This window comes from Ixodes scapularis, unplaced genomic scaffold, assembly GCF_016920785.2.
Source record: "Ixodes scapularis isolate PalLabHiFi unplaced genomic scaffold, ASM1692078v2 PGA_scaffold6__148_contigs__length_123643588, whole genome shotgun sequence".
NCBI classification, from domain to species: domain Eukaryota; kingdom Metazoa; phylum Arthropoda; class Arachnida; order Ixodida; family Ixodidae; genus Ixodes; species Ixodes scapularis.
In genome coordinates, this window is record NW_024609881.1 from 29,632,754 (window position 1) to 29,645,126 (window position 12,373).

At 48.7% G+C, this 12,373-nt stretch overlaps 1 protein-coding gene across 1 annotated transcript; it reads left to right on the forward strand.

Annotated features, from left to right (window-relative positions):
• Positions 1 to 229: 229 nt before the first annotated feature.
• On the forward strand, positions 230 to 3,224 carry LOC115325109 (putative nuclease HARBI1). Its single transcript, XM_040215110.3, has 3 exons — positions 230 to 844; positions 1,821 to 1,962; positions 2,575 to 3,224. The coding sequence occupies exons 1-3, from the start codon at positions 293 to 295 to the stop codon at positions 3,051 to 3,053; spliced, it is 1,173 nt and encodes a 390-aa protein (XP_040071044.1). The 5' UTR covers positions 230 to 292; the 3' UTR covers positions 3,054 to 3,224.
• Positions 3,225 to 12,373: the final 9,149 nt, after the last annotated feature.

Below are 12,373 nucleotides of genomic sequence, written 5' to 3' on the forward strand. Positions count from 1 at the left end.
ATGGAAATACACGAGCAGGGGCCCTAAGCTGGACGGCGGCGAGAAGCGGCGAGAAAACTCGCCGAGGCGCCGACCGCCGTGATTGGTCGGCGCCGCGACTGACCTTGGAGCCGGCAACCCCCTAGACACTGACGTCACCGTGGCGCGGACAGAGTCGCCCAACTTGAAAACGCAATCTCGCCGGCGTATTCCCCGTGGCGTCATAGTGATGTCACGGTGACTCGCCGCGAGTTCGGAAAGCGCGCCCGGTTGGAGAGGGGCGAGCAGTGGCGAGATCGAGCGAGTAGCGAAGATGGCGGCGTACGAGTTGCTGTACTTGTGGTTTCGCCGACGACGGCGTTTTTTCACGCACGTCGACGCGTTTGTTATGGACGACGACGAGTTCCGCCGGCACTACCGATTGTCTAAGAACATCGTGCGGTGGCTCTGCGACGAACTTCGAGACGACGCGGCCTTGAGGCGGCAGCGACGCGCAAGGACGGTGATGACGGTGGAGCAGCAGGTGCTTTGTGCGCTGCGATTCTACGCCACCGGAAGCTACCAGGGGCAAGTGGCCAGCGACCGGCACCTCGCTGTTCACCAGACCACCGTCAGCGCATGTGTTCGCGCCGTGTCTACAGCCATCGTGCGCCGCCTCGGTCCCCGGTGGATCGCCTTCCCCGAGACCGCGGAGGAACGGGCGGCGACGCAAAAAGCCTTCCTTCGTCGCGGTTCCTTGCCCGGAGTCGTCGGGTGCGTCGACGGCACCTTCGTCGCCATCAAGGGACCCTCTAAGTACGACCCTACCGTGACGAAGGCGCTCTACTGGTGTAGAAAACAGTACTACGCCCTGAACGTCATGGTGGTAAGTACACTATAATTTCCAGTTCGCGTTGATCCCAGACGCACACGAAGTGAATACCAAATCGTATTTACGCCGATAGAGTTAGGTCTCGTATAAAACGAATATCTGAAGTTGGAGCATAACTTAGTGGGAAGGTGTCCGCCTGTCACGGAGCGGACCCGGGTTCAATCCAGAAAGTGGACATACTGTTTTGGCGATGTTTAAGACATTTCATTTTTTACAAATATAGGTGAAAAAAAAAAGTTGTCGACGAAACTTTGCTGAATTAAATGGTATGGGACTCCCTTTCCGGAGGCGTGTAATGACGGACAACGGGGCTTGAGTTGCCGGCTGGACACCGCGAAGCGGCGTGTACGGGGGACGAACTGGGTTGATAGTTTTGTAATGAGTAGCCATAGACTGGTCGCTGCTAAGTGGAGTGAACGCAAGGGGGAGGGGGGGGGGGGTTGGTCGGGGTGGTCGGGTTGGTTAACACGTTTCACAGTGATACACGCGCCGTCCGAAAAGGGTGACCCAAATGGCATGATCCCTCCGCGTCGTGCGTATGGCCATCTCCGGTCAAGGTGCACGACGCCGTGCTATTATAGCCTTACTCTTTTTCGTAAGTTTTTTGGCCAGGGACATTCCCGAGTCGAATATGTTCGTGCCTCCGGTAGGCGCAGTGGCGTAGCCAGGAATTTTTTTCAATAGGGAAGGGGGGGAGGTGCTTGGGATGTCCATGACTTGGGGGGCGGAGCGGTGGAAGGCTCTAAATGTATGTGTATAGTATAGGGTCGGCTGGGGGGGAACGTGCTGAAATCCCAAAAGCCTCCCTCCTGGCTATGCCACTGGGTTGACCTGGTGCTATTCAAACTTGTCGAGGAACACTTGTATGACAAGAAAGCGACCTGTAAAAATTGAGAAATGTATGCGACAACTGTACAAAATGTGCGCCAGCATCTGTCCTACCTCCCTCTGAGTGCCCTCTTTATTCTAGGTGTCTGACGCCGACCTGCGTATCCTGGCCATCGACCCAAGGATGCCCGGCTCAACCCACGACTCATATGTGTGGAGGCGTTCGTGGGTGCGCCAAGAGTGCGTTGCTGGCCATCTTGTCAGGCACAATGAGTACCTGCTTGGTGAGTGATCTTAACTCAGCACCGTGAAGGCCCGTTCAGACACTTGCTGCCAAGTATGACCAAATGAGACAAGACCGGTTTTTAAGCGTCTTACTACCGGATGCGTTGCTGCGGAGCTAGTCGTAAGCCATCACAAGAGGCTTAAAAACCGGTCTTGTCTCAGTCGGTTGTAGTTAAACGCAAGTGTGTGGACAGGCCTTAATGTTTCAGTCAAAGGCGACCACCATTTAAGTCAAGTCAAGGTTTGTGGAGAAATTTTAGTGCTTGAGATACAGGATTAGAACATGCATTAGCAGTTTCAAAGTATCTTTGTTATGAAGCACATACTTTTCACTAATAGGGAGTTTTAGTAGAGCATTCTATACCTCCAAGAACGACACACTATAGATCGATACGACGCACGCACAAAGGCGTCAGCAAACTACTGGGTATTGTTTTCGGACTTACTGCAGCAATTGATTAAAACTAAATAATACCCGTTGATTGGTTGTTGTGAAAGCATTCTCCTCAAATGATACGAGTGAGGGACTATATACATGATCAGTAGCACTTGTGCAAAGTGTAGGGAGTGGTTCAGATGTCTAAGGAGCAGTCATACTTCTTTCCATGCAGGCGAGAGTGGGTACCCCCTGGAGCCCTGGCTGATGACTCCTGTGCCTGGGCGGCCAGCACTTGGCACACCGACTGGGGAATACAATCAGGCCCATGCCTCCATGAGGGCAGTCGTGGAGCGCTGCATCGGGCTGCTGAAGAGCAGGTTCCGGTGCTTGCACAGGCACCGGACCCTTTACCATCATCCGAAGATCGCCGGCACGATCGTGGCAGCCTGTGCGGTGCTCCACAATGTTTGCCTCTGCTCAGGGGAGGCCGAGCCAGAGCCACAGTCAGACTCAGACAGCAGTTCTGACGAGGACAGTGATGAAGAAGAAAGCGCTGACGCAGCTCGCGAGCGGAGAGGCCTCCAGTCGAGGCGTCTTTACAGTCAGGGCAAGGCTGTGCGGGACCGCCTTGTGCTTCTGCCGAGCACAACCCACCTGCAACGCGTCCGTGAACGACTGCGTCGCACCCGTCGTCGCCGCCAGCACCAGTGATGCACTGTAACTTGTCGCCGGGGCCTCTTTGAATTGTGTGTGTGCGTGTGTGTTTGTACAGTGGCGTGGATGTTGTGCCGAAGCCATTTTGGACTTCGTGTGCGCTTATGTACAGTGATGTGGATGTGCCAGAGTCATCTTGTACCTTCTTTGTGCATGTGTACAGTGTGGTGGGTGTTATGCCAGAGCCATTTTGGACTCTGTGTGTGTGTGTGCTGCGCCGTGGATGTGCCGAAGCCATTTTGGACTTCGTGTGCGCTTGTGTACAGTGATGTGGATGTGCCAAGTCATCTTGTACCTTCACCTTCTTTGTGCATGTGTATAGTGTGGTGGCTGTTATGCCAGAGCCATTTTGGACTCTGTGTGTGTGTGTGCTGCGCCGTGGATGTGCCGAAGCCATTTTGGAGCTTGTGTCAGTGTGTACAGTGCTGTGGATGTTTTGCCGGAGAGAGCTTGTTTGGACTCTGTGTGTGTGCATAGGGAAGGTGTTTTGATGTTTCGGGTGTAAGTACCACAGGCTTGGATGCATGTGCACGTGTAGTGCTTTTGAATTCTGTTCAGTGCTTTGGGCACAAACTCCACAGGTCTGGATTGCGTGGGGTACGTGTAGTGGTTTTTTACTTCTTTTCAATGTTTTGAGTGCATGCTCCACAGGTGTGGATTGCATGAGGCACATGTAGCATTTTTTACTTGTGTTCAATCTTTTGGGCACAAACTCCTCAGGTCTAACTTGCGTGTAAGCTTGTAGTGCTTTTGACTTGTATTCATTGTTTTCGGTGCAAGCTCCGCAGGTCAGGATTGCATGTGCACGTGTAGCGCTTTTGAATTCTGTCCTATGCTTTGGGTGCAAACTCCACAGGCCTGGATGCAAGTACACGTGTAGTACTTTTGAATTGTATCTATTGTTTTGGGTGCAAGCTTCACAGGTCTGGATTGCATGGACACGTGTAGTGCTTCCAACTTGTGTTTAATGTTTTGGTCGCAAGCTCCACAGGTTCCTGGATTGCATGGGCACTTGTAATGCTTTTGATTTCTGCTGTGGCACTTGCAGCTTTTTTCTGGAGATCGGCTGATGAAGGTTCCTGACACAGTAATGACAGGACTGCAAAGGATGTTTGCAAGAAATAACAAGTAGTGCCGTTCAAAGTAATTCTGCCCACTATATTGCATCTTTGAGGTGGTGCACCGTGGCTGGGTGTGATTAACTTTGGTCTCAACTTATCTGAGTGAGGAACCTCATTTACCCTTGCCATATCTAGCAGATGCCAAGAGGCAAAAATGGTCTTGCTAGCAAATGTGCCTTTTTTTTAGATTTTTCACCATACTATTGGGTTTGAATGGAATGCAAACACCAGAGCCCGTGGCCGTCAACAGATGCTGCACCTGCAGGAGGCATCCGGAAACTGATAAAACTTTGGGGTGGAGAATAGAGCGCTGCAAGCGGGTGCGTCCTATTTCGATGTGCTTGAGCCTTGCCCAGCACAACCCAAGCGTCCACACTGCACCGGTGTTCTGCTGGAAGTTCCGTCACTGTTCGCATTTCATTCAAACCCGATAGGACAGTCACTGTGTTTAATTCCGATTTCCCATATTGCTTGCATGTGTTGCGAGATATGCAGTATTTTGGAGCAGATGCTTAGGTCTGTGCAGTCCACAGATCTTATGGTTGTTAGTCCCTGTCTCTGAATTAATTTGACATAAACAAATTCATGGCAAAGAGGTTCCGGGTGAGGATTCGCCACAGTCGGGTGCTTGTACGACTCATAGAGTATGCTGTTCGAAAACATGAATGTTAGCGGTGTGTATATAGCCACAACGCTTAGTAAAAGAAGTGTTTTTTTGGCTTGTTGCTACGAAAGGTGGACATATTCAGCCGGTGGTCAGGAATGAGGAACCGCTGATTGCTACTTGTGTTTTTTTCAAAAAAAGCTATGTCGGATTATTGGCTATTTTCATCACATGTTTTTGAACCCACTTTCACGGCTTCGTCTTTAGACGGCCAGGTGCTGTTAATATTTCATTCGCTTGAAATGGTCGGTGAGCGAACCTGCCTTCACAATGTTTTATTCTAGCCGATAGATGTCGTTGATTTTGCAGGTGTCACCAGTAATACACTAGGCTCTTTTAGATAATGCTACAACCTTGTGTACACATTTTAGGGGCCAGAGTTACGTCATGAAAGTAACCATCATGCACTGTGAGAACAAAATAAAATGGCTCCATCTTGTACAACAGAAGTTTATAACCATTCCATTGTAACAATTACCATCTTCTGACATAAATATTTACATTGGTCTGCAAAAAGAAATGTACTTCTTGTGATTGAAATATTATGTACATTAGAAGGAAAAACGAAACATTAAAGCCACGTCTTGGTGAACAAAAATAGATTTAAAATTAATAAATAAAAGAAAAGCTGCTAGGAGGCAGCTTAGTCCAGAGGCGGCGGAGTGGGGGCCTGCAGGGCAAAGGCAGGCATGGCTGCCGGGTGGCCGAGGTCATCAGGACCAGCAGCAGGAGCACCAGTGTCAGCTGCCGGATAGCCGAGGTTTGCTGGAATGGCAAAAGTTTCGAATGATGACCATTCCCACTACAGGTCACCCATATTGAATAATCGCAGAACATACTTCAGTTGGCAAATGGTCAGCTAGAACGAGAGGGACAAACACAGACAGAGATAAACAGAGACATACACACAGCGGTGTGTATGTCTCTGTTTCTCTCTGTCTGTGTTTGTCCCTCTCGTTCTAGCTGACCATTTACCTAAATTATGTACCAACTAGCTCAACTTCAACCTGTTATTCAGTTGGCGTTGTGTTTCAAGCCATCTACATATTCATAATGGAACAGCACAAATTTTACAAGGATAGAGGAAGGAACTGGACAGGACAACAACTGAAAGGTTTATTATTAGGAAATCAACCTTAAGTCTCGCATGCTCTGGGCTAGAATCTCAGGAGAACTAAAATATTGGCACTGTGAGTACACCATGCTCCTCGGAAGGGGAGACAGCAACTTCTATCACGATGACTAAATAAACGCTGGGAAATATCACTTAATTATGTTCCTTGAAAGCAGTTGTGAATATATATCTATATATATATATATATATATATATATATATATATATATATATATATATATATATATATATATATATATATATATATATATATATATATATATATAAGTAGAGTGAAAATTAAGAACGTTTAATGCTCCGAGGGTTATATATGCACTCTTTTGTTATGTGTGTACATATGTGTGCCCTGTTGAACTCTGACCTTTATGCAGAGCACCACCTGATGATTCTGGAACATATCATGGCATATATGACGTGTTTTTTTCTAATAACTCTTATTAAATCCTTCGGCCTGTCATAAGATGGCTGGGGGTGCCTTTTTTTACAAGTTTTGTAAATTATGCCATTGTATACTCTTCACTGTCCTCACACATACCAGAAACACTGAATTGACAGATGTTATCTTTTTTTTTCTTTTTCTTAACTATCATTGTAGTGACCAAACTACTACCTGGTCATAAAACGCTTCAAATGCATGCAGTGCCTGATGCGGCAGTCTTCTTGTCTTTGGTAATAAAGGAAAAGGCATGTGCACCAATACCAGTCATCAAACCGTCAAAAAATTTCATAGGGCATTAAGGAATTTGTCTTATACGGGTACCTGCTCAAGGGCAGCAAGCCTAGCCACGGCCAGCTCCACTAGTCGCTGCTGGCCTCTGATGAGTTGCTCGGCCACTGTGTCGACAGAATGCCGCTCTGCTCGGGGACACCGGGGGCGGGGGCGGGGGCGGCTGGGCGGCTGGCTCTGAGCTAAATACAAAGGCGATTGTGAACCAAGCTGGGAAGGACAATAAGAAAAGGCAGGAACTGCAGCTGGCAGCGACGAGTGTGCTATCACACCCCTTGGGCAGTCATTGTATTATGAAGACAGCAAACTGGTCCATATCGAAAGCGTATGCAGAAAAGACACAAGCTGCACTCGGAGCAATTTCTGTTTGCAAACAATGATAACGTAATAAGCCCCCCCCCCCCCCCCCCCTTCACTAACTACTACCTTTAGGGTATAGAGTGGTTTTGTGGACATATGTGCTGGACACCATTTTCCTCGTCTGCCTAAAGTCTCGCATTCGGACTGTTTCTGGATTTCCTTCGTATTTGTTAATAGAGGCAGGATATACGTGAACTAAAACTCAAATATCGACGCATACTGTAAGAGACACTTACCGGTGCCACTGGTTCCTGGGACTTCCCCAATACATACATTGCTGCCTGCCGCAGCTGGCGATGGTGCAGCCTGAAAGTGACGGGGTTCAGGTGAATCTCGCTATCATCGAGCAATATTGAAACAGTAGGAGAGACAAGAAAGTCAGTATGTTTAGCATTTCTAGAACCCTACAGAAATCTATATTCACATGCAAACTTGTGTAATTCACGTAAAGTGGCTGCAGCTGTTTTCCGAGGAGGCTTCTTGTACCTGAACACGCTCAGAGTGCCATTGTTCACTGTGTTACAACAGACACTGTAGTGATTTAACAATCTGTGCACTAACCATATTTATCACTGTCGACAACTGCTAAGAACAATTACAATCCCTGTGGTTGCACAGGTCATGAGAGGTGAAGACGAGTATAGCATGTGCTGCAAGTACATTTGGACCCCACAACTGAACAGAAACATCCAGATTAACACTCTAATCATGTCGGCATGTGCGACGAGGCCTCACTGTTTATTGAAAACTTTAAATGCAGCCTCTTTAAGTATAGTATTTATGCTGCCATATTTGCCAAATATAGTCGCGTGTTCTACCGAGTACTTCTTAGCAGCAGGCTGCAACTGCTACTTTCCTATCAAGTAGTCGGTAATCATCAGGTAAAAGGTTAATAGATAAACATTTGTCTAAAATTACCAAAGTGAGAAGCTGCAACTCGATAAAAGTTTCGGTTTCACAAAATGTGCAGACAATTAAATAATTTGTTCTGCAAAACATGTCTGAAAGTCTTGGGCAAAAACAAAAGAGCTCCTTACCTGTGGTCCCGGCACCGCCGGTGCCCCACAACCCTCCGCGGCATCGGGGCCGACAATGGAAATTATCCTCCCGGCCTCGCCAGGTACTGCGCCTCCGCCCGTCCCTCTGAAGGAAAACGTAGCGATATGAGTTCTTATTTTTTTTTTCTTGGTCGAAACTATGGATTGAGTTTAATTTTACAGACGTAGCTTACTGATCTCCCTTGGCGGTTTATTTGCAATGCTAACCTCAGTCTTCAGACCGTAAATGTGACACTTGTAGTGTGCAATCGTTATCCTCTAACACCGCGGAATACGTCATATTCGCAAGCCATGCATCCAATATCAAAAGTCGGGAACACTCACCCGCTGTTTCTGCGGAACTCATCGGCCTTCTTTTTGGCGGCCCGCACCCTGTCGGTCTAATAATGTTGCCACCTCCTCCTGTTTTTGATGGCAGGCCCGATGGCGTTGAGCTTGGCGACGAGCTCAGCCCAGAGCTGATCTTTTTCCATCTGCGTGACTGCCGGCGTGAGGTCAGCGGCTCCCAGCGCGATTTGGGGATGCTGTTCCATAAAATTCAATAGTACCTCGCGCTGGGCTGCCGACACTCGCGGATCTAATCTTGACGTCTTTGCTGTTGGCTCCATCTTTGCTGCCGATCGTAGCAGACGACTTAACACTCCGAGTGAATGTGGCATTCATTATTTTATCGCAGATCACTGCAAACAACACAAATTTTTAAGTTTTTATTCACTGAAAATCGATTAGATCTACGTCGGAGCTCTAGAAAACTTTTCTCATGGTGGCCCCTCCCTTACGGGAGCGCCGTCGGAGTTCAGCTCTGCGTCGAGCTTCGTCCAAATCGCGTATTTATAGGCGTGGAGTGCACCCGTCCTGAAATTTAGCATTGCCTTGCATCATACGGATCGTTCCTCCTGTAAAATTTGTCATTTTCGCTCGCTGGGCCGGCGGAACCCGCGAGTGCGACGTGTCCGGCCTTTTTCGCTCTGTCCCTTGAATTGTAGCAGACGATCGTAGCAGACGACCGTAGCCTCGAAGCAGGCGCCTGCGCCGCCGGCGCGCCGTAGGGAAAACGTAGGGGCGATTGGCGCTAGACTCGCGTGACATCTCAGCTAAAGTGGGGGTCGGAAATGTAAGAAAGGAGAGCGAAACTCGCCACAGTTCGCCTCAGGGGCGGGTCCTTAAGAGGGGGCGCACCTCAGAGCCCCATAAAGAATACATGAGGTTTTTCACCAAATTAAAAAAATTCTCACATAATAACGGCTGCGCGGATCTTCTTGAAAATTTCGGCTTTAAAGACATTGAGTCATTATCGAGACACTAAACGCAACAGATGTGTAGGGCCAGCAAGAAGGAGAAGAAGAAGAATCAGGGGCTTGAGATAGAGAGCTCGAGACCGAGGACACCATCGCGGACTGTCGACCGAGATGGAATGTACATATAAGTAAATATATGAAGGGCAGATGAACAACCCTTCATATGGTGACCCGGACGTGATCCCGACCTCAGCAAACTGAAATCCACACCTGACAGGACAACGCAACGGCAAGTCACCGTCGTTTTTCCCTTCACAGTTCTTCCCACAGTAGCCCGACATGGCTGACGCTAACGCCGGAGGTGAACAGCCGACCGCCCAACAATTGGTCCACCAACTCGGCACTATCAGCCGCCGACTACCCACATTCTGGCCTGCGGACCCGGAATTGTGGTTCGCGCAAGTAGAGCAGGAGTTTGCCCGTAGAAACATCACCGCACAAATGACAAAATTTCGTGAGGTCGTCACGTCCTTGTCGTCTGCAGAGGCAATGGAAGTGAGAGACATCGTCATTTCTCCACCAGACCAAGAGCCCTATGAACACCTCAAGCGAGAATTGATCCGGAGAACCACCGCGTCAGAACAGCGACGCCTGCAACAATTGATCACGGCTGAGGAACTTGGAGACCGCAAGCCGTCGCAGCTCCTACGACGCATGACACAACTTTTGGGCAGTCAAGCCTCCTTCCGGGATTCTTCCCTTCTACGAGAACTCTTTTTGCAGCGTCTGCCTTCGGATGTCCGCAGGATCCTGGAAACATCCAGCAATATTCCTCTCGACGACCTCGCCGAACTCGCCGACAAGATTCTAGATACGGCCCCACCAATGATTCAGGCGACCACTTACCCCACAAGTGGCCACCCGCTGCCTGCGACAGAGGCGTCTTCCTTTGATTTTCAAAGGCTGCACGATGACGTAGCCAATTTGATAACTGAGGTGGCTGCTCTTCGACAGCATCGTCCTAACCTGCCTCAACCGAATCACATGAGACGCTCTTTCTCAAAAGGCCGAGCAGACACACCACCAGTTTGCTGGTACCACCGTACCTACGGACCCCGTACGCACAACTGCTCTCCACCTTGCAGCTGGCCGAAGGAAAACCCCAGAAGCACTTACTGAAGGTGACAAGTCAAGTGCTTCCTCCCTCTCCAGGTCACCTTTTCTTTATCATGGAACAGAACACAAAAGTGAAATTTCTAATTGACACCGGAGCCCAAGTAAGCGTAGTACCACCGTCTCCCACAGAACGGAAATCTAAAAATGTCGCTTCGAGCTTACAGGCAATAAATGGATCCGGCATAGCTACATACGGACAGAAGTCGCTCACTCTCAATCTTGGGTTTCCGCGAATTTTTCGCTGGATTTTTCTTATTGCTGATGTCCACCATCCCATCTTGGGAGCAGATTTTTTGTCATATTTTGGTCTCTGCGTCGATGTACGCCATTCACGTCTTTTTGACACCACAACCCGACAAACCGTTACAGGGGCCATCACAAAGGCATCTCTGTCACCCTCACCTGCTCTTCACAGCACCACTTCTATCTACGACAACTTGTTGAGAGAATTTCCAGACCTCGCTAGACCAAGCAACATTATGCGGCCTTTAAAGCATAATGTTACACACCATATTGTAACCTCCGGGCCACCAGTTTACGCTAGAGCTCGAAGACTAGCTCCGGAACGCCTTCAGATCGCCCGTCAAGAATTTGACCACATGCTGGAACTGGGCATCATCCGACCATCTTCGAGTTCATGGTCTTCTCCACTTCACATGGTGCCTAAGGTGACTCCAGGTGATTGGCGTCCCTGCGGCGATTATCGCGCCTTAAACAACGTAACACAAGCTGATCAATACCCCGTGCCTCACATTCAAGACTTCTCAAGCAAACTCCACGGGATGAAAGTGTTCTCTAAAATAGATTTAATCAAGGCTTACCACCAAATTCCCATCGAACCAAGTGACATTCCCAAAACGGCTATTACCACTCCATTTGGACTTTACGAATTTATCCGTATGCCATTTGGACTTCGAAACGCTGCACAAACGTTCCAGCGATTTATCGACCAGGTGACAAGAGGACTCGATTTTTGTTTTGCCTACCTTGACGATCTCCTCGTTGCAAGCAGAAATCAAGAAGAACACCTGAAGCACCTCCGCCTTCTCATGACACGTCTGGAGGAGAACGGCGTCATCATCAACCTAAACAAATGCCAGTTCGGCGTTCAGGAATTGATTTTCCTTGGGCATCGCCTTGACACCAACGGCATTAGACCACTACCGGATAAAGTAGACGCAATTATTCGTTTTCCGAAGCCCCAGAACCTCAAGAAATTGAGAGAATTCCTGGGATTCATAAATTTTTTCCGGCGTTTTCTTCCTAACTGTGCTACTACCATCCAGCCTCTTACAGAGGCCCTGTCTCCTAAGAACAGCAAAGACCAAGACATCATCTGGACGGATCGCAGAGTCCTCGCATTTGAGAGTATTAAGGACGACCTCGCGAGTGCCACGATGTTGGTTCACCCGGTGCCTAACGCTCCAACGCGTGTCATGACCGATGCGTCCGAAGAAGGCGTCGGGGCTGTTTTACAACAGAACATTGAGCAGCAATGGCAACCTCTCTCCTTCTTTTCCCAGAAACTACGCCCATCAGAAAAGAAGTATAGTACTTTTGGAAGAGAACTCTTGGCAATACATCTCGCATTGAAACATTTTCGATACTTCCTCGAAGGACGCTCCTTTCACATAGTCACCGATCACAAGCCCTTGACTTATGCCTTAACATCCAGTGGACATACATACTCTCCTCGAGAAATCAGGCAAATGGCGTTCATTATAGAATTCACAACCGATATCAGATACGTCAAAGGTTCTCGCAACAACGCAGCCGACGCTCTCTCCCGCGCAGATATACAGTCGTTGGAAGGAACCTTCTTGAGTACCGTCGATTTT

Coding starts and splice junctions, on each gene's coding strand:
- LOC115325109 (XM_040215110.3), top strand. CDS start 293: ATGGCGGCGTACGAGTTGCTGTACTTGTGGTTTCGCCGACGACGGCGT. Junction 845..1,820: donor ACGCCCTGAACGTCATGGTG/GTAAGTACACTA, acceptor TCTTTATTCTAG/GTGTCTGACGCCGACCTGCG. Junction 1,963..2,574: donor GCACAATGAGTACCTGCTTG/GTGAGTGATCTT, acceptor CTTTCCATGCAG/GCGAGAGTGGGTACCCCCTG.